Source organism: Delphinus delphis, chromosome 5 (genome assembly GCF_949987515.2).
Source record: "Delphinus delphis chromosome 5, mDelDel1.2, whole genome shotgun sequence".
NCBI lineage: Eukaryota > Metazoa > Chordata > Mammalia > Artiodactyla > Delphinidae > Delphinus > Delphinus delphis.
Genome location: NC_082687.1, coordinates 48,129,694 through 48,148,606, shown reverse-complemented (window position 1 = coordinate 48,148,606; position 18,913 = coordinate 48,129,694). Strand labels below are relative to the sequence as shown.

Genomic DNA, 18,913 nt, shown 5'->3' with positions numbered 1-18,913 from the left:
TCGATGACAGATATGCACAACCTGCATTCACCTCAATAAGAAGAAGGAGTAATAAAAAGGGAAGAAGGGGACTAGAACAAAATCAAAACCTATGAGAGCAGAAAGATGCACCAGTGTAGGCTGACAGCCTGCAAGCTAAACAAAATCTCCATCTTCTGAAATCTGCGGGTAAGACTGTGAATCTCTCTGAATCACAATTGCCTCATTCACCAAAAAAGATGACCACGCCGGCCCCTGCTTCACTCTGGAATGGGCAGTGTCATCTTTCTAGTGTGCTTTTCGGCTCTCAGTCACACCTCGACTTCAGGTATTCTTTCCATTTACACTTTCTGCTGGGAAGGCCACTGAGTGGCCTCTCCATCTTTCCACAGAACTTTCCATGATACACATGGCAAAACTAAACTGCATCCTGGTTTTTCATGGCACCCAATCCTTCTTTTCATCTGATGTAACAGAATTACTTTCCTATGCATCTGGCTCTCGCCTCATTGAGCTACTGGGATCAGGGAGTTGGTCATCATTGAATCTCCCTCTTTACTACCTCCCTGCATAAAACATAAAACAAGTGGATTACACAAAATATGTTCTCCGCAAGTGTCCAATAGGAGAGAAGACATGATTCATGACTGTTTATTTTATCCTACTAAACATATGGTACTATTTAGCCTACTTTATTATGATGTGTCATTAAAAAATAAGTAGCTTTTAAAAAGTTTCCCAGAATTAGGAAAGATGCACTGTGGCCCACATTCCGAAAAGAGCTGTTTTACTGGAACAGTCACGGAAGAGATACATATCTTCAGGACAAAGAAACACTAAGAGAGAACAGTGCTTTTTTTGATTCCTCAAGTCAAGAGAAATACAGTTCTGGAGTTGTCTCTACATCAAAGTTAGTCAAATTAAGCAGCTTTCTCCCTCTCCCTTCATATTATCTACTTGTCATGATTTAAATGCCTTACTAGCTTCTAAATGGGCCCTAAAAGCTGGCCCTTTTTATCTTGGTATTCCAGAGGCAAAGTCTTGGGACCACCCTTCATCCAAATGCCAACATACTACTTGTAGAGATTATTCCTTTATGTTAAATATTATTCTCTCCCAGAAATTCTCTTTTCAAAAAGAAGTTTAGTCTAAATCCCTTTATCAGAAAGGAAAGAGATTTTAAGAGTCAGATGAACTTGAAGTTAAATCTATCTGACTTCTGCCATGACCAGCTGTGTAAAGTCCTCCTTGCTTTGTAAAGCTGACATTAGTCCCTCTTGTAAAACAGGGAAAATGATACTTAGCAAGGTTTTTGAATGAGATGGTACTGGTAATATTTTTAGTGTACTGTTCTGCAAAATAAATGATCAATAAATAATGACTTTGACGAGGGCCCTGGGACACATAAAGAAACCAGAAGGGAGGTGGTTGGAAATTTTGGCCACTTAGTAGCGGGTGGGAAAGAGCCCCGGTTGAGATACGGTGAATAAAGCAGCTTCTCATTAGGAGGTGTGCTCTCTAGTCATTTAATGCATTTCATTATTCTTGTTAAAGACATCGGGCTATTGTTAAGTCATTCTTGGTCTTAAAGTACTTTTACATCTTAATATGGAACTTCTCTAGTTAATCCCTGTCTGTTGTAATACTAGATCAACCGAAGTATATTCGGAGGGTTTTCAGAAAAACTTCGGGATTTTTGAATGTCAGATATCTAGCTCCCAAACTCCACTCCTTCCCTTGAACATAGATCTGGTATTTTTTTTCAGCTTGCAGCGAGGGTTTAATTTTCATTTCCTCCCAGCGGCTCTCTACGGTCCCAGAAGGTGGGGCGCCTGGCATCCGTGTGTGGTTTGGGGGTAGTAACCTCTCCCGGGGCTGCCGCCCGCCTCCACCCACCGCGGCGGCCGTGACGTCACAGGCGATGCCCGGGTCTCCGCCCGGCCTATAAAGCTACAGGTGCGCGCCGCGCCTCCGGAACGTTCGCACACCTTGCACACGAGCCGGAGCCCAGGGATCCCGAGGCGAGCTTCAGGAGCTGCCTCCAGCGCGCGAGCCCGGCCGGGCCTGCGAGCACGCCCTGCAAGACTCCCCTTGTCCCCCTTCTCCCCACCACCTCCTCCTCCCTCCAGCAGCTCCCGGCCGAGTTGCCCCAGAGACCGCGACGCCGCCGCTCCGAGGGACCAATGAGAGCCCCGCTGCTGCCGCCGGCGCCTGTGGTGCTGTCGCTCTTGATCTTCGCCTCAGGTGAGGACATCCCGGCTCTGAGCTGCTGCCCAGCGCTTCTCCCACCGCGGGCACCTCTTGAATTTTGCTGCTGCTTCTCCAAAAAAACCGCCCCTCGGCGCCCCCGGCTCTGTCCCGTGGGAGGTGATCGAGGTCCCCTCCCTCCCTATGGTCCCCCCCTTCCTCCTTCCCTGGCTGAAGAGAAAAGTGGGCGGGTGTCTTAGATGTTCCAGGCTAGCAAGAGGGAGCCTGAGAATCCTTGTACTCTTACTTTAGTCCAGCTGAAGGAGAACTTACAGATCCTGTGATCCAAATAAAGATAAGATAAAGAAACCGAGGTACAGAGAGGTGAAGTGATTTCTGCAGATCTTGGAGAAGAGTGGTTAAGTCTCGGACCGAGGAGTGCTACCTCCTGCCTAAATTCTCCATGTCCTCTGTCAAGTGATTTTGTTTTTACTTTTCTAGAGGGCCTTGCATCGTCCCAGGGAGAAGTTAGAGATATGGGAACATATGTATATGTATAACTGATTCACTTTGTTATAAAGCAGAAACTAACACACCATTGTAAAGCAATTATACCCCAATAAAGATGTTAAAAAAAAATTACCACTCTGACGCTGTTTTATTGAGACCTAAAAGATAAAGCACGGGCTTAACTCTGGGCCCCAAATCTTACCTAGTCCCTAGTTTCTACTCTATGTAAGAACAATAATAAGAAACAATGGCAATAAGAATAATTGTTATCAACTACTGTTTACATTTGATATACATACTCTTGTTAAAAATGTGAGCACGTGTTAGGAAAATCTGGTATTTATCTCCAGAACCTGTTTATTAAAATGGGACAGGTAACATTCTAGAAACTACAAATGCATTTGGTATGTGAAGTTACGACAATATTTAGATATTACTTCTTAAATAACTATATTACATTAATTTGCCTACTTGGTAGTGTTTTTTTGGGGGTGTGTGGAAATTAATGTAGGCTATCTGTGGAAAAGAAAACAATGAAAGAAGCTCTGTAACTGGCAAAACAAACAGCCATTTGTTGGCAAAATGTGAAGTTGCTTTCATAAGTGACTCAATCACAAACAGTAGCACATGTGCAATAACTGCTTTGACAATAAACCTGTCTCCTGAATGCAACTGACTGGTGAGAAGAGGCATTCTGCTTTACTTTCTCTTTTCTTCCCTTTTTCTTGCTCCCATAGCCCATTATACTGCTGGATTAGACGTCAATGACACCTACTCTGGGAAAGGGGAACCACTTTCTGGGGACCACACTGCTGATGGATTTGAGGTGACCTCAAGAAGTCAGATGTCCTCGGGAAGTAAGATTTCTCCTGAGAGTGAAATGCCTTCTAGTAGCGAACTGTCCTCGGGGATGGACTCTGACTATGCAGAAGAGTACGATAACGAACCACAAATATCTGGCTACATTGTAGATGATTTAGTCAAAGGTGAGTAGAGGATAAGGTGACAGTGTAGCCTATAAGATGTGTGGTTTGGATGAGCAAAGCTGCTTCCAAAGAAAAGCTGCTCCCTAGATCTCCCAGGGGCTTTCTTGCGTGTATGACTGTTGTATACCCCGCTAGGTAAGCTAACAACTGAGATGGAAAGAGCTATTTGTTTGCACATCCTATGTGTCTGGAACTCTAACAAACGTTTTATGTCTAGTAAGTCTAATCTTCACAACTCTGTGAAGTAGGAATTGTTATCATTTTACAGATGTGATAACTAAAGCTCAAGAAGGTTAAACATTCTGCCCCAAATTCCACAGCCAGAATGAGAAACTCCAATCTGTTTGGTCCCAGATCCTCTGCCACACGACCCCCCCACCCCCAATCTGAGAAACAGATTAAACATCAGCCAGTCCTATATACTTAGCATCTCAGCTTTTATAGCCACTCCCCACCACCACTTTTCTCTAAATAACTGCGTTTTGACACAAATAAGGGAACAGAAAGAAGTAATGGGAGAGGAAAGATGGAATCTTAGCCTTTGTGAATTAGATGTTGAGAAATTGGTAATAATAATAGTAATACCACCTTATGGAAATATTAAAGGACAAATACGCATGGATTTTATATTGCTAAAGTCACTATTTAACCCCAAATCTCATTTGTCAGTTAAATAATAGTGACCTATAATTTTCCTCTCTTTTGCTGTTATCTGAACTTTTAAAAAGAGCATTTGCTTAAAATGAGGGTACCAAAGTAAGAAGTCAGTATTGTTCATTACCCTCATATTACTTTGGAGTTTGAGGGCAGATCATCAGTAAATCAGCTCTAAATATCCTAGGAGCGTCCACTATGGAGGCAGGACTTAAGGACCCTTCTTTCCTGACTGTAGTTTCCCTGAATCCTCCCCATCTGTCTAGCTCCCAGAACTGGTGAAGGGATAGCAGGTGACACCAGAGGACAGTGACTGAGTTAAGTGGCAGGTGGGAAAAGCTTTATCGAACACTCCACTTTCCTCCTTTGCTTCAGAATTTGTGCTTTTATTTTATTTTATTTATTTATTTTTTGCGGTACGCGGGCCTCTCACTGCTGTGGCCTCTCCCGTTGCGGAGCACAGGCTCCGGACGCGCAGGCTCAGCAGCCATGGCTCACGGGCCCAGCCGCTCCGCGGCATGTGGGATCTTCCCGGACCGGGGCACGAACCCGTGTCCCCTGCATCGGCAGGCGAACTCTCAACCACTGCGCCACCAGGGAAGCCCCAGAATTTGTGCTTTTATAATACGTAAGGTGAAGGGGGTCCATCTATAATTCTTATTTTTGCGGGGGATGAGATTAGACCATTAATACTCTAGAAACTTTTGTCTTAAAAATGCTTCAGGTTAACATTTCATAAGGCCAAATGAATTGTTGGTGATGAAAATGACTAGTGTATAAAATTGCAATGCGTTGTAAAATAGACAGAAAATTGATCCATGGGGTTGTCTATTGAAGCACTTCAGCATAGTGACCATTTGTCTCTGTCTAAAATTTGTAATATATCTGATAAAGTACATCATATTGATTTGAAATGTTTCTGTTAGAGGAATTATCCTAATCTGTGGTACTTTTCTTATCATCAGAGGAAAGTTTCAATATAAAAATTGCATAGCCACCTATTAAACATTGCTCCTAATTTGACTATTGTTAATGTTGATATAGTAACTGCTAAAATATTCATAATATTTATTGGTCATTACCTTAATCATAGGGTTCTATCTTTGATACCCTTCCCTGTTTCCAGAGTTTTCTATTTAATGGGTACTGCAGGACCATTATGACTAATTTTATTATGACATTATGATATTTTCCTCTTTCCACTGGACTCTGCTAAATACTAGCTCAGATAAACCTATTCAGGAATTAGTATAAGAAAACGCACAGATCTAACATGGAAACTCCTTCTTCTTATATTTAGCATATGGGTATACTATACCCCGCATAACTGTAACACTGAACAAAGGTTTCTGTGGATCTGAAGAGTTAGGATGAATCTATGAAGCAGCAAGTACAAATATTTCTGGACTCCCCTTTTTCAAATAGATTGATCACAGAACTGAGCCCCCAGAAGGTATCAATTAATTATAATCTGTTGTAATCTGGGAGTTGGAGAAAATTGATCAACTCTAATGTATAATTCTGTTTTCTTCATTTCAAGTATTACACACTAATTCCCAATTATGATAGTGAGCACAAGACCAATATGAGTAAAGAAAATCATCAGATATACTCGAATCCCACTTTAATTAATGGAACCAAACTTTTTCCAAGAAAAAACATAATATGGTAGGGAAATACTAGGCTTTAACATCCCAGGACTGCCATTTTCTAGCTAAGTGTCCTAGTGCAATTTACTTGTCTTTACTCAGCTTCATTTTTCTCATCTGTATCATCTGGATAGGAATAATCCATTCAACTGTGATTTGGGTTTAATTAAATTAATGCTCATTACCAAGAACTTGGTATGTATTAGAAGTGAAAAAAATGTTTAAAATATTTCATGGATTTTCTTAGACAAGTAACTCCTCCTACTATTATCAATAATAATAATATTACTGACACAGATAAATTCAAAATATGTTTCTAAGCTAATAAAATAACAAAGGGGTTCAGATCTTTAAGTGCCACACAATACAGATATTCTCTTTGTTCAATTATTGTGTATGAGTTGTGTTAAATAATGAGAGAAATATGGCTGCTATCCCTGTGAGCTCTCACTGCTAGGACGTCTTTCTCTCATGTCTCCAAAATGGTATTCCAGGTGAAGAGAGACTGTTATCAATAAATCTTTTTTTTTAGTTGAACAGGTAGTTAAGCCCAAGAAAGACAAAAATGAAAGTGAAAAGACTTCAGATAAACCCAAAAGAAAGAAAAAGGGAGGCAAAAATGGAAAAAATAGAAGAAATAGAAAGAAGAAAAATCCATGTGATGCAGAATTCCAAAATTTCTGCATTCATGGAGAATGCAAATTTATAGAGCACCTGGAAACAGTATCATGCCAGTAAGTTTTCCTAAATTATGTAGAATTCTATATTTCTAACACTGTGTCTGAAACCCCTAACTGCAGAAAACCATTTATTTTTTTCAATGTATAAACCAGGGGTTTGCAAACTTTTTCTTAAAGAACCAGGTAGGAAATATTTTGGGCTTCGTGGGTCAAGATGAAGTATGTACTCGTATGACCAATTAAAATATAGCCATTTGAAAATAGAAAAAACATTCCTGGCTTGCATGCTGTAAAAGACCTGGCAAATGGCCAGATTTAACCCACGGGCGATAGTTTGCTAAACCCTGGTGAAAACCATCATTTTACAATATATATTTACAAAACCTCTTGATAAAAAGGGAACTAAAGGTAGTTTTCACATAATGTTGTTCTAGCTTCCTTCCCCCCGAAAGCCGCTAGCACATTAAATGATAGTGGAATGTATTAGCTCCATAACAAGTCACTGACCTCATCAGTTGGTCATACGTGGAGCACAAAGAACGAAAAGGTGTGTCTTGGAATATCACACCCAAACGAATCTCAGCTTTTCTTATACTAATAGATCTTTGGCTCAAATGCATTCAGTGTCTCATCATTTTGAAATACAAATAAATGTATGGCATGACTTTTTTTAATGTTAGAATTAATGGTCGTTTATGATCTGGAAAGCAAACATAAAATTTATTGGAATTTTTTCAGTGATTATAATTTTAAAATATGGGTGTTTGCAGATGCCATCAGGATTACTTTGGTGAACGATGTGGGGAAAAGTCCATGAAGATTCACAGCATGGCTGACAGCGATTTATCAAAAATTGCTTTAGCAGCTATAGCTGCTTTTGTCTCCTCCATGAGCTTCACAGCTATTGCTGTTATTATTACACTCCTGTAAGTAAGGCATATCTTAAAAATCCCTAATAAAATAATGCCAGGTTAATCTTTTTCAGTATTTCTAACACAATGTGGTATCATATTTGAGATGAGTTATTCTATTGGTGGCATATGATCTTTGGTTATAACTTTACACTTCATTGACAACTCATAGAATATGGTTAAATGGATATTACTCGGGCCACCATTGAAACTTAATACATGAAGCCCTTTTCTTGAACTTAAATTGATAGTTTTGTTTCATGTTATATGGCTACTCATTGTTACTTCCAAATCTCAGAGTGTTGGTATCGTCTATGACTATATTAAGCTAAAACAAGCCTCCCCAAAGCTAATGAAGGCCTGGTTCATAGTAGGTTGTCAGAGATATTGCTTTGGTACTAAAAAATCACAAAGAGCTTCAAACCAGGAGCCAAGAAAATATGTCTTCTGCTCCTATTAGAATGCAAAATTCTGAGTTAGGACTTTTATAGCATGGTGTACTGACATACTTAGAGCTTGTGCCTATTATTGTCAAATGCAATATGGGAACTCAATTATTAACATAAATTTCCTCCATATGGCATGGCATAGGAAGCAGGGACAATTCTATTACTGTCTCATTCCTGCAGTATCTTCCCTGTACTTGTAATAACAGACCACATACTTCATTGCATGACCAATGAATGTTAGAACTAGACTGTCCCAGGTAGTAGACACTGGTGGGTATGTAAAAATGACATTGTCTGTCAAGCAAAAGTCAGTGAATTAAGGAAGCTGGGGGAGGGTGGGAATGGCTCTATAATGACTCATGCGCTACTAGAGCTTAGGGGAAAGCAAGACTCATTATTCTACTTTTAGGTCTTGGTAAATTACTTTAACAGCTGGACTGTGTACATGATCTATTACTCCTGCCATTCAGGAAACAAGGGGTTATCTTCTGCCATTGTTTGCTATTATTTTAAACTCAGATCAGATAATGATAAAATGACACATAGAATACTGTTTTATGATGCACATAAAGTTTTATGTGCAGTTTAAATTTGTTTTGCACACCCTAGAACTTATTTCAGTCTGTTAGTACCTCAAGTCAAACATGCAAATGTATTTAGCAAAGATTCCCTCAGACAAACCATTACTATTTGACATAGAAGGAGAGAAGAAGAAATTGCCAGTTAGGGAAGATGTTTTGAAAGAATTATGTAAGCTTGTAATTATTCAAGTTGAGGTATTTAATAATCATTTGGAAAAGTATGGAAAAACTTTGTCATGTTGTCCTTTTCTCTGGTATTCTCCCTGAATTTGAAACACATAGCAAGTACTTGCCTAAGACATAGTTGCTGCTTTTTCATAATTGAACTTGATTTTTTCCCCAAACATCCCAACAAAAGTTCTTAAGATTTTAATAGTAACATTTAGTAGATAAAGACCTACTAAAAATAGAATTGCTTGTACAACACTAAGACATTTCAGACCATTGAGTTTTTTGGTAATAAGTAGTCATAAGTAAAACTAGAGGTATTTATTATATTTAGAAATAAATAAAACTCAATTTGTTTTGTAAGCCTGTTTTTTTAAAAAAAAAACAACTAAGCATTCAGATTAATTTGTATAAGCATACAGTCCTTCTCTGGTAAAACTATACTATCTTCATCTCCCAATTGTGCATGGCAATTGTGCTAAGTTGGCGGCGGGGTGGTGGTGGTGGGACATGGATGTGTTTCATGCCTTCTGAAAGTTTGCATCTCAAGGCACACTTATTTAAATCTCAGTACTTTGGAAATATGTTTATGTAAAGTCAACATAAAGATCCCCTTGAAAAGAACATTCATGATACTTTTAGCTGGGTTTAGGTTTTGTTTTGGTGGAGTGGTCCATAAGTGTGAAACGGTCTATAACAACTTATGAAAGGAATTCCCTATACTCATGAAACCCCAGTCAATATATAGATGAATAGAACTTTGATAACAGTAGAATATCTTGTTCTCTGAAGGCTTCGAAAACGATACTTCAGGGAATATGAAGGTGCGGCTGAAGAACGAAAGAAACTTCAACAAGAAAATGGAAATGCACATGCCATAGCATAACTAAAGAGAATATTACAGGTTTGAGTTTTAAAAGATATCTTTATATAATATCCTACAATTAAAAAAATATAACATCTATTATATGAAGAAAAATGAGCAAAACATGTTTTTTTAATTATACACTGTGAACATTGGCTACATTAAAGTGTTATTCTTTGATCATGAGCTGGAGTTCAGTACTGAGGATGGACTATGTCCTTTTGGACTATGTCCTTACTATTATAAGGGATATAAAGATGAGGGAGACACAAATTCTGTTCTCAAACAACTTAGTGTTTAGTAGATAGAAAAAAAGTGTAAGGAATGAGAATACTAGGGGAAATAAAATATGTCATAAGAAAGGCACCAATGGAACATGAGGAGTTTCCAGTGAAGGAGAAATAGAATCCAGTGGGATACATTTAGGGGGCAGAAAAGGATGTGCATACGGATGGCACTGGAGGTGAGCCTCAAAGAACTGGTGAGATGGGGACAAGCGATTATAAAGGGAAAGGAAGATAAATAGTGTGATATGGGCTAGATTATTTTAGAACTGTTTGAGAAATGGCCTAGTTCAAATGGCGTTGAGGAAGATAAGGTTGAACTGATAGGCTGCGCTCACATGGTGAAGAGCCAGCATCCAGGAGCTTGCCCTACAAATGGGACGAAGTGGAAACAGCAGGTAGAATACCCTTATACAGAAAGAAGTAGGAGGGCAGAAGGGGTTCAGATTTGAGAGGCAGCTTGGTCAGAGTATATATTGTAGTTCTTATTAAATTTTTTTTTTGTAAAGAGGGAGAGCTGAGCATGTTGTAGGGAGAAGGTATAGAGAGGAATATTTCATTGATAACTAAAGTGAACAGCTAATGACGCAAACTTCCAGAGGAAGAGGGAGGTAAGATCAAGGACACACTTAAAGTTGGTTAGAAGAAGGAACTCCATTCCCTCAGACACTTGGGAAAGATGTCACATCCTTAAGTTATTATTTTCTGCCTTCAGTGGACTTAAGAACTACTTAGATGGTTGTTAAATATGCATATTCCTAAATCTACTAAGTCAGTAGTACCATTTTTAATCAACACTCCAGATGCTTGGAGAACCAGTATATTTAGCATTGGTTGAGTACAGGCACTATGTTCTGAGCCTGTTACAGAATTAGCTCAATAAGTCATAAAATAGGTAATTATCCATGACAATTCTATACTCAATACTTATTCATCAAAATTTATTAATGAATTGGCTTAATGATCTGAAGCTAAAACCACCAGCATGAATAAGGGTTGATTTCTGGTGATTTAGTGCAATTGAAATTTCTCAGAGGAGGTCCAGAATGACTTTAGGAAAAGGACTTCTGATGAGCTGGCACACAGTGGCTGCCTATAACTGGTATCTACTATTATTATGCCCTTGGTACTAAATATTCTAAGTTAACTGTATATCATAAATACACTGAGCCACTTCATCTTCGTTTTTAATTATATCCACTGCATAGATTTGGTTAGGAAAACTATTTCTCATGACTATTGCTGCGGTTTTATTAAGCAGAATTTGATGAAACAGGTTGAGCATATGCAGTCTTTACCTAAGTAGGCATATAACCAAAGCTGATGTGAAAGAAAGATTCAAGTCAAAGGGATAGTTTGTCTCTGAAAAGCTCTTAGCAGTTTTCACAAGACGTCCTAGACAAAAAATTGACAGAAATTCTGATTCCTGATTATTCTTTGACATTTTCTTAAAGCTATGTTGGAATTGAGCTTATCTCTAACACTTTGCTCTCTTTTCTAACAGAGTATCAGATCCGAGTCACTGCGAAGTCACAGACCTGAGTGATGCATTGGTTTCTCTTTTCAGTGGATCCAGAGAAAACAGAACCTTTCCATTCTGATGGTTTTAAACTTTCAATTGTCACTTTTTAACCCTAAGTCTTATTTCTGTATATAAAGATGCATGGAGATAAAAAGTATTTTTTCAAGTTGTAAATAATTTATTTAATATTTAATGGAAATATATTTATTTTACAGCTCAATAAAATTTTTTAATCAAACAGATTGAGAGTTTGAATATTAGTTTTGACACTGTGAGACTTTAGGGTATTTTTCTCCTAACACTTAAATGATCAGTTTAAAAGGAGTTCCTCCCTTTTTTTACTGTTTTTGTGTTCATTTTCAAAACTTACTGCTTTTCTTAGAAAGCACTCTTAATGGGAAAATTATAAACCAGAATCACTTAGTCCTCCCACAAATGCTAATATCCCAGACTGGTCTTTCTTATTCTATGTAGAACTTATTCCAAGTCCTGTTAATTATAAAAGCTTCTAAAATCAACACATGGCATGGCCTCTCTGTTACAGTAAACACAGGTATTATAAAAGAAGGAAAATATATTGCCCGTCATTATCATCACCGTAAACAAGGAGACAAGGTTTGAATACGGCATTTCAAGAGAACCAGGAAGTATTTAGATTTGAGACATCTTTCCCTAATATCATGACATAAATGTAAAAGTATCTAAAACCCACTCTTCTTTTTCTCCACTTGCTACTCTTTTCTTACTCTTTTCTTATTTTAAACAAATACATGTGTATTTGTGACGAGTGTTCTTTCAAGAACATTAATGTTGTGGAATGACTCAGTCTGGTTCCTGGCTGGTCAGTTGAGTTACTGCATGAAAAACAAAACAACCGTTATATCGTGCAGGGAATATTTTGAGAAAATGAACCAATAATAAGCATAATTCCAGCAATCATCTCATAGAATTTCATGAATAAAAGGTACCTCAAGCATCAATACTTACATCTGTCTCTAGCATCCCATTCACCAAATCCATGCCCAGTGACCATCTAACCAATTGGCTCGCAGCCTCACCTACACCTTATCACTTCAGTTTCAAATGTCAGTGTCCAGGCCCCCCCTCCCAGAGCTTCTGACTTAAATGGACAGGTGTGGGTCATTGATACCTGTATTTTTTTAAAGGTTCCTAGATGTATCCTATTTACAGTCAGTGTTGAGAACCTGTGATTCACCTCTGCTTGCACATCTACAGTACACATTTTCCTCAACTTCATTTACTGAATATTTATTGTGGATGATTCAAATAGAGTGCTAGGAATACAAGACATTTACCACCAAGTTGGCGGGGGAAAGCTGTGTGAGTTAAACTTGGAGAGTTGGCAGTGGCCAGGTCATGCAAAGCTGAAAGACACAATTTCTCTGTCCAAGTAACTCATAGTCTAGTGGGGAGGCAGACTCATAAACAGATGTTGACTGTACACTACAGCATGATAAATGCTGTGATGGTAACCTACACAGGTGATACGTGAGCACAGAAGATCAACTTTACCTCCTGGAACTTGGCAGGGGTCTGTGATCTTCCCGAACACGGACCATCACAATACCCACAGTGCCCTCCTTCAGTTTCGCTCCAAGGCACCCACCACCCCAATTATTCTGAGTGCCCTTCTGAACTGGCAAGCAAAGAATTGAGCTTGTTCCCTATAAATCACTTTGAGCCCTTGGGAAGAGAAGCACTCAGTAAACAAGGCCCGGGATTATCTCACTGCTTTATGAGATCAGAGCACTTTACAAACATTAACTAACTGAGCATATCATGTTGCACAGTGTCGGTGTTGTAATGGGTCTCTGTTTAAGCTCTTTATTCTTTCTAAAATGTCTGCGTACTCTTGGAAGGTATGAGTTCCACAGTGACTTCATGGACAGAAAGACTTTATTTGTCCCTCCTTCTACACTGCTGGAGAATTTTATCTCAGCTTGAGGAGCAGGGGAGTTTGGTGAGAATGCCACTTGACAGAACATTAAATTCCTTACCCCACAGCCCATTTGAGAACGCTTAAATTAGAGATCTCTGTTAGTGAAATTAAGACTATAGGATCCAACACTGTGTAGACCTGTAACCTTTGTCATGTTCTGGGAACTCAATGACACCTCTAATCTTGGCTAAATATCTCAAAATTATATTTGTTACAAGAGAGACTTGGAAAGAAAGCACAGATAGATCTATGCTTCAGAATCACTTGTTGACTTGTTGAAAATGAAGATCCCTGGGACCCTCTCAAGAGCTCTTGATTCAGAATTCCAGGAATCTCCATTTTAATAAGCTCCTGAATTGCTTCTCATGCATGTGCAAGTGATAACTACTGCAGAACAATGAACTCAAATCTCAGGTCAATTCAATTCCATTCAGTACATTTTTATTAAACACATACCAAGTACAAGGCAGCAACAGAGAAAAGGAAGACCCAATTTTAGCTCAAGAAATATATATTCCAGGAGGAGGAATAAAACAGAATAAGAAGACAGGTAGGGCTTCCCTGGTGGCGCAGTGGTTGAGCGTCCGCCTGCCGATGCAGGGGACACGGGTTCGCGCCCCGGTCCGGGAAGATCCCACATGTCGCAGAGTGGCTGGGCCCGTGAGCCATGGCCGCTGAGCCTGCGCGTCCGGAGCCTGTGCTCCGCAACGGGAGAGGCCACAACAGTGAGAGGACTGTGTACCGCAAAAACAAAACAAAACAAAACAAAAAAATGCACATCACTTTTTATACCTTTGGGAACGAGGAAATAACACAAGAAATAAAGACCCTTACAGTGTTTCCACTTAAAGCAATAAAACTGTCTTTAATAAAAAATTTTATTTTTCTTGTTAAAACCCCAATATGACATCCCTGCATTCCCCTCACTTTGTCTCTGCATTTATGTCTCTGTTTTAATAGAAAATCTTAAATGACATCCACAATTTGGCAAACACTCACTGGGCACCTACTAAGTGCCAGAGATGGCTCATATACAGGGGCCATTTGTAATTCATTTGGAACTGTCTTAAGTGGCTTGAGACTGAGAAGGACGCTGACATCTAGTCTAGGATCAGTAGTTTGGGGTTTGGGAGGGGGTAATCCCTGTATATTTGCTGAGATTGTTTTTTTGTTTCAGGGAATTTTTTGTTTTTTGGGGTTTTGGCCACTCTTGTCATGATATAATAGGCAAAGTTGAGACAAGTTTCCTACCTTCAAGGAGGTTATAATCTAGCAGTTTAAAAACATGTTTGTGCATTCATTCATTTACTCATTTATTTATGCATTCATCCACAGATATTTCATGTTGATTTTTATAAAATAAATGAAGTAGGAAGTGTTGAAAGAATAGAGAAGAAATAATTTTGTACAAAAGGAATAGAAGACACACTGTTTGCCCAGGAAGAATATATAATCTACTTAACATCAAGTATGTGTGTGTATATATATATATATATATATATATATCCATGAGTTCCAGCAAATGTAGAATGAAGGAGAAATTGATGTGGGGCAGACTGGTCTTTTATTGTTGTTATTGTTTAATAGTAGTATTCTCTTCCTCATAATAGCTACTTCAGTGTTCATGCTTCTTATGTAGGACAGAAGTGTCAAGGTGATGAACATTGTAGAATTATAAAGATAAGTGCCCACAGGTACACTGGTAAATTGTGTGTATTGTCAAAAGTATTCTTTGAAATGAGTTATTAATCACCTTAATTCTTCTTTTCCTTTTGTGCTTAATACACTGTTTTTTACCTGTTTTCCCCAGTCTTTACATTCTTCACTAATATAAACAAAAACTTTCATTGTTAACATACATGTTGATAAATGCTGACTACTGTACCTAAGTCATCAAAGGATTTTGTGAAGAGGGCCCACATCCAGCTTGTGTTCACTGTTAATAAATGCAGCCAGTTTTAATCTCTACAGTTCAATCTTACTGTGTTGCAGTAAGCCAACTTTTTATTGATTGCTTTCCATAACTTTCTTGACAAAGACAGAATGGAAAATTATTGAACCATAGAAAGACAACTCTCCTAAACAGTCTAACCTTGTCCAAAGCCCTCTGTAGGTGTAATAAACTAAATTCTGCCCTTAATGACCAATTGCTGGATTCCCTCCGTTTATACAGACATGTCAGATCTCGAGTACACAATGCTTTATATATATATATAGTCATGAGAAGAAAATTCTGTAAATAGCACTCTCGACTTATGTGTGTGACTTTTCTTGAACATTAAAATTCTGCTGACAACATATAACATACACACCCTGCCACCTTTGTCAATCTCTGTTTGCATTAATTAATTCATCTGCAATACATTTTGATTTGATTCCCTAAATAATGAAGCATTTGCCTCTGATTTGTTTGGTCTCAAAAATTAGATACATGATATTTTCTGGGGAAACAATGCAATATTTAAAACTCTTAGCTTGGACAGCAGGAATTTATACTGGAAATTCCTGGAAAACTATCTATGACTGAGTGGCATATATGAATTGAAGGACAGACAAATACCCTATGTCTTGGAAATGTTTACTTCTGAGCATAAACTTTGAAACTGAATCTGAGGGTGTGCACTGTAGGCATCGGTGCCCGTGAATGCAGAGCTGTCCCTTCTGCAAGATCATTTAGGTTACAACTATGTTCATAGAACTAAAATTAAACAATGATTTTCTTAAAGTATATCTCTATAGCCGGGAAGGATAGGACTAGGAAGGCTTCATCATTTTTTCTTGCTGATCCTGATGGCGTTTCTATTTTTTAATACTTTTTTTAATATTTAATATTTTTTAATATTTCACTCAATGACCAGCAAGCTACCATGCTGGACACCTTATGCCAAACAACTAACAAGACAGGAACACAACCCCACCCATTAGCAGAGAGGCTGCCTAAAATCATAATAAGACCACAGACACCCCAAAACACACCACCAGACGTGGACCTGCCCAGCAGAAAGACAAGATCCAGCAACAGCCACAAGAACACAGGCACTAGTCCCCTCTACCAGGAAGACTACACAACCCACTGAGCCAACTTTAGCCACTGGGGACAGACACCAAAAACAACGGGAACTACGAACCTGCAGCCTGCAAAAAGGAGACCCCAAACACAGTAAGATAAGCAAAATGAGAAGACAGAAAAACACACAGCACATGAAGGAGCAAGATAAAAACCCACTAGACCTAACAAATGAAGAGGAAATAGGCAGTCTACCTGAAAAAGAATTCAGAGTAATGACAGTAAAGATGATCTAAAACCTCAACAACGCATCCATTAGGAAAAGTAATTCAACAGATTTAAGGAGATAATGTATGTTAGAATAATGATTGTTCAACATTTGTTAGAAATACAAGTGTTTTAATAATTAAGGTAGGTAGTATACATGGGTGGGGGAGATTGTGTGGAAAGTAGTACCTGGCAATACCAAGGGCCCTAGAAAATGCTCAGGAATCAGAGATAGTTAACTTTAAAACAGCATAGTTAGAGAAAAAGAGGGAATTGGGGCATCATTTTTGAAACCAATCTTGACAATGTATTCAGGAGTATAAGAAGGCCCTTGAGCTCTGCTAGTAATCATTTCAGATGAGTTTTACCACCAGCAGTAATAATAGTGAGGTTTAGGAAGGGACCATGAGGACCCACCTGAATGGACTGAATATAGTCTTGCCCATACTGTTAAATTCTCATAGTTGTTTCAAAGTCTGTGTAGAGTCTAAAGATAGAATACACCAGGAAATGTGGTTGTCACTGAACATCCTTATAGCATTTACTTCTATTAAAATAAAAAGAAGGGGTTTTGGTAGAACAAGATATGGATATGTTGTACCCATATCCTCAACCATCACCTTCTAACTTGTCCCAGGTAATGTACAAATAGGACTTTTCACAACACCAATATTTCATCTCAACACAACTAAGCACCTATGAGGCATAAACCACAGGTCTTTTTTCTTATGGTATATTTGCATTAGGACTATGGCTACTGTATAATATGAAATTATCATAGCTTTTACCTAGTGAACCATTGTTAAACTATTATAAATTATGACTATGAATACATAGCTGCAATTTTTAAAATTCTTCTTATTTATTTTTAAATGTAAAAAAGAATATTCACCAAATTACACGTACACAGTGACTATATATGGACAAGGATTTGAATGAAATATAAAGAAAAATAGTTTAGTTTGTAACAGAATTATGGGTGAACATTTTAGATTTAAAAATATTTTAGTTCCTACCATCATTACAAATTACGATAAGAATAAACAAAGAAAACCAAACAACATCTGGTTCAAGGAATTCTATTTAATTATAGTTAAACCTGAAGAGCAAATTCATTAAGTTTAGAATTTGGCTGGATGAATAAAATTTCACAAAGCAAGATCTTGGATTTATATAAATGGGGAAGTATTTTAAAGCACAGGAGCAGATAAATGACATTAGCACTCACGTCATTGTAGTGATCAAGGTAAAATACCCTTATGTAGCTTTTTGGAATGGAACCTTATCCATCTAGCTACTAATTCTATCTCAAAGAGAAAATCCAAGGTGAAGGTGAACCAAAGACTTGAATCCTTCTGTGCACAGCAAGCACGTTACTTACGTTCACCAAAGAGACATAGATTCAGGTTCTCATTTTACCATTTACACTTTACTGCTCTCCACCAATTGTTCTATACAAGAAGATTTAAAAAACAAACTTGTTTTCTTGATATCCAAGCAGCAGAAAGAGGTAAAAACCCCTGATCATGGGCATGATTGTTTGATCTTTGAAAATTGCATCAAATATCCCTTTGAGAGCCTTTCAAGGTAGCAGAGTGCTAGCTGAAGAAGTACACTGTAACATAATCTTCTCAATGTCTCTTATTTCAGAGAGCAAGAAAGACATTTCTTATGACAATACTTTTTCTAATCCTATTACTATAAATTTGCAAAGAGAAGCCTTATTATTCATGAAACATAATATCTAGAATCATCTTCAGCCTCTCCCACACATTACCATCATTTTCTGGCAAGACAAACCCATCTTAGCCTTAACCTCAACATTACACAGCATCATCTCTAGGAGGTAACACTATCTGTAATCATAAACATTTGTGCCAATCAAAAATTGTTTCCCGAGGGCTTCCCTGGTGGCGCAGTGGTTGAGAGTCCGCCTGCCAATGCAGGGGACACGGGTTTGTGCCCCGAGCCGGGAGGATGCCACATGCCGCGGAGAGGCTGGGCCCGTGAGCCATGGCCGCTGGGGCTGTGCGTCTGGAGCCTGTGCTCCGCAACGGGAGAGGCCACAACAGTGAGAGGCCCGCGTACCGCAAAAAAAAAAAAAAAAAAAAAAAAAAAAAAAAAAAAAAAAAATTGTTTCCCGAGGCCTTAAATGTAGTGTAGTAAAGTGTGAAAAGATGCCTTTGTGAAGAAACCATTCTCTGGAATCTGTTTATATTAATGTAAATTACTTGGAAACACATGATGAATGAAA

The 18,913-nt window shown here is 38.4% G+C and overlaps 1 protein-coding gene across 1 annotated transcript; it reads left to right on the top strand.

Moving 5' to 3' along the window:
• Positions 1-2,162: 2,162 nt before the first annotated feature.
• AREG (amphiregulin) lies at positions 2,163-11,535 on the top strand. Its single transcript, XM_060011699.1, has 6 exons — positions 2,163-2,223; positions 3,414-3,662; positions 6,498-6,699; positions 7,416-7,571; positions 9,547-9,658; positions 11,408-11,535. The coding sequence occupies exons 1-5, from the start codon at positions 2,163-2,165 to the stop codon at positions 9,638-9,640; spliced, it is 762 nt and encodes a 253-aa protein (XP_059867682.1). The 3' UTR covers positions 9,641-9,658; positions 11,408-11,535.
• The last annotated feature ends 7,378 nt before the right edge of the window (positions 11,536-18,913 follow it).

What these genes read in the sequence shown, in the direction of transcription:
- AREG (XM_060011699.1), top strand. Translation starts at nt 2,163, where the DNA reads ATGAGAGCCCCGCTGCTGCCGCCGGCGCCTGTGGTGCTGTCGCTCTTG. An exon ending in TGTAGATGATTTAGTCAAAG is followed by an intron (nt 3,663 to 6,497) that starts GTGAGTAGAGGA and finishes CTTTTTTTTTAG; the next exon opens with TTGAACAGGTAGTTAAGCCC. An exon ending in CTGGAAACAGTATCATGCCA is followed by an intron (nt 6,700 to 7,415) that starts GTAAGTTTTCCT and finishes GGGTGTTTGCAG; the next exon opens with ATGCCATCAGGATTACTTTG.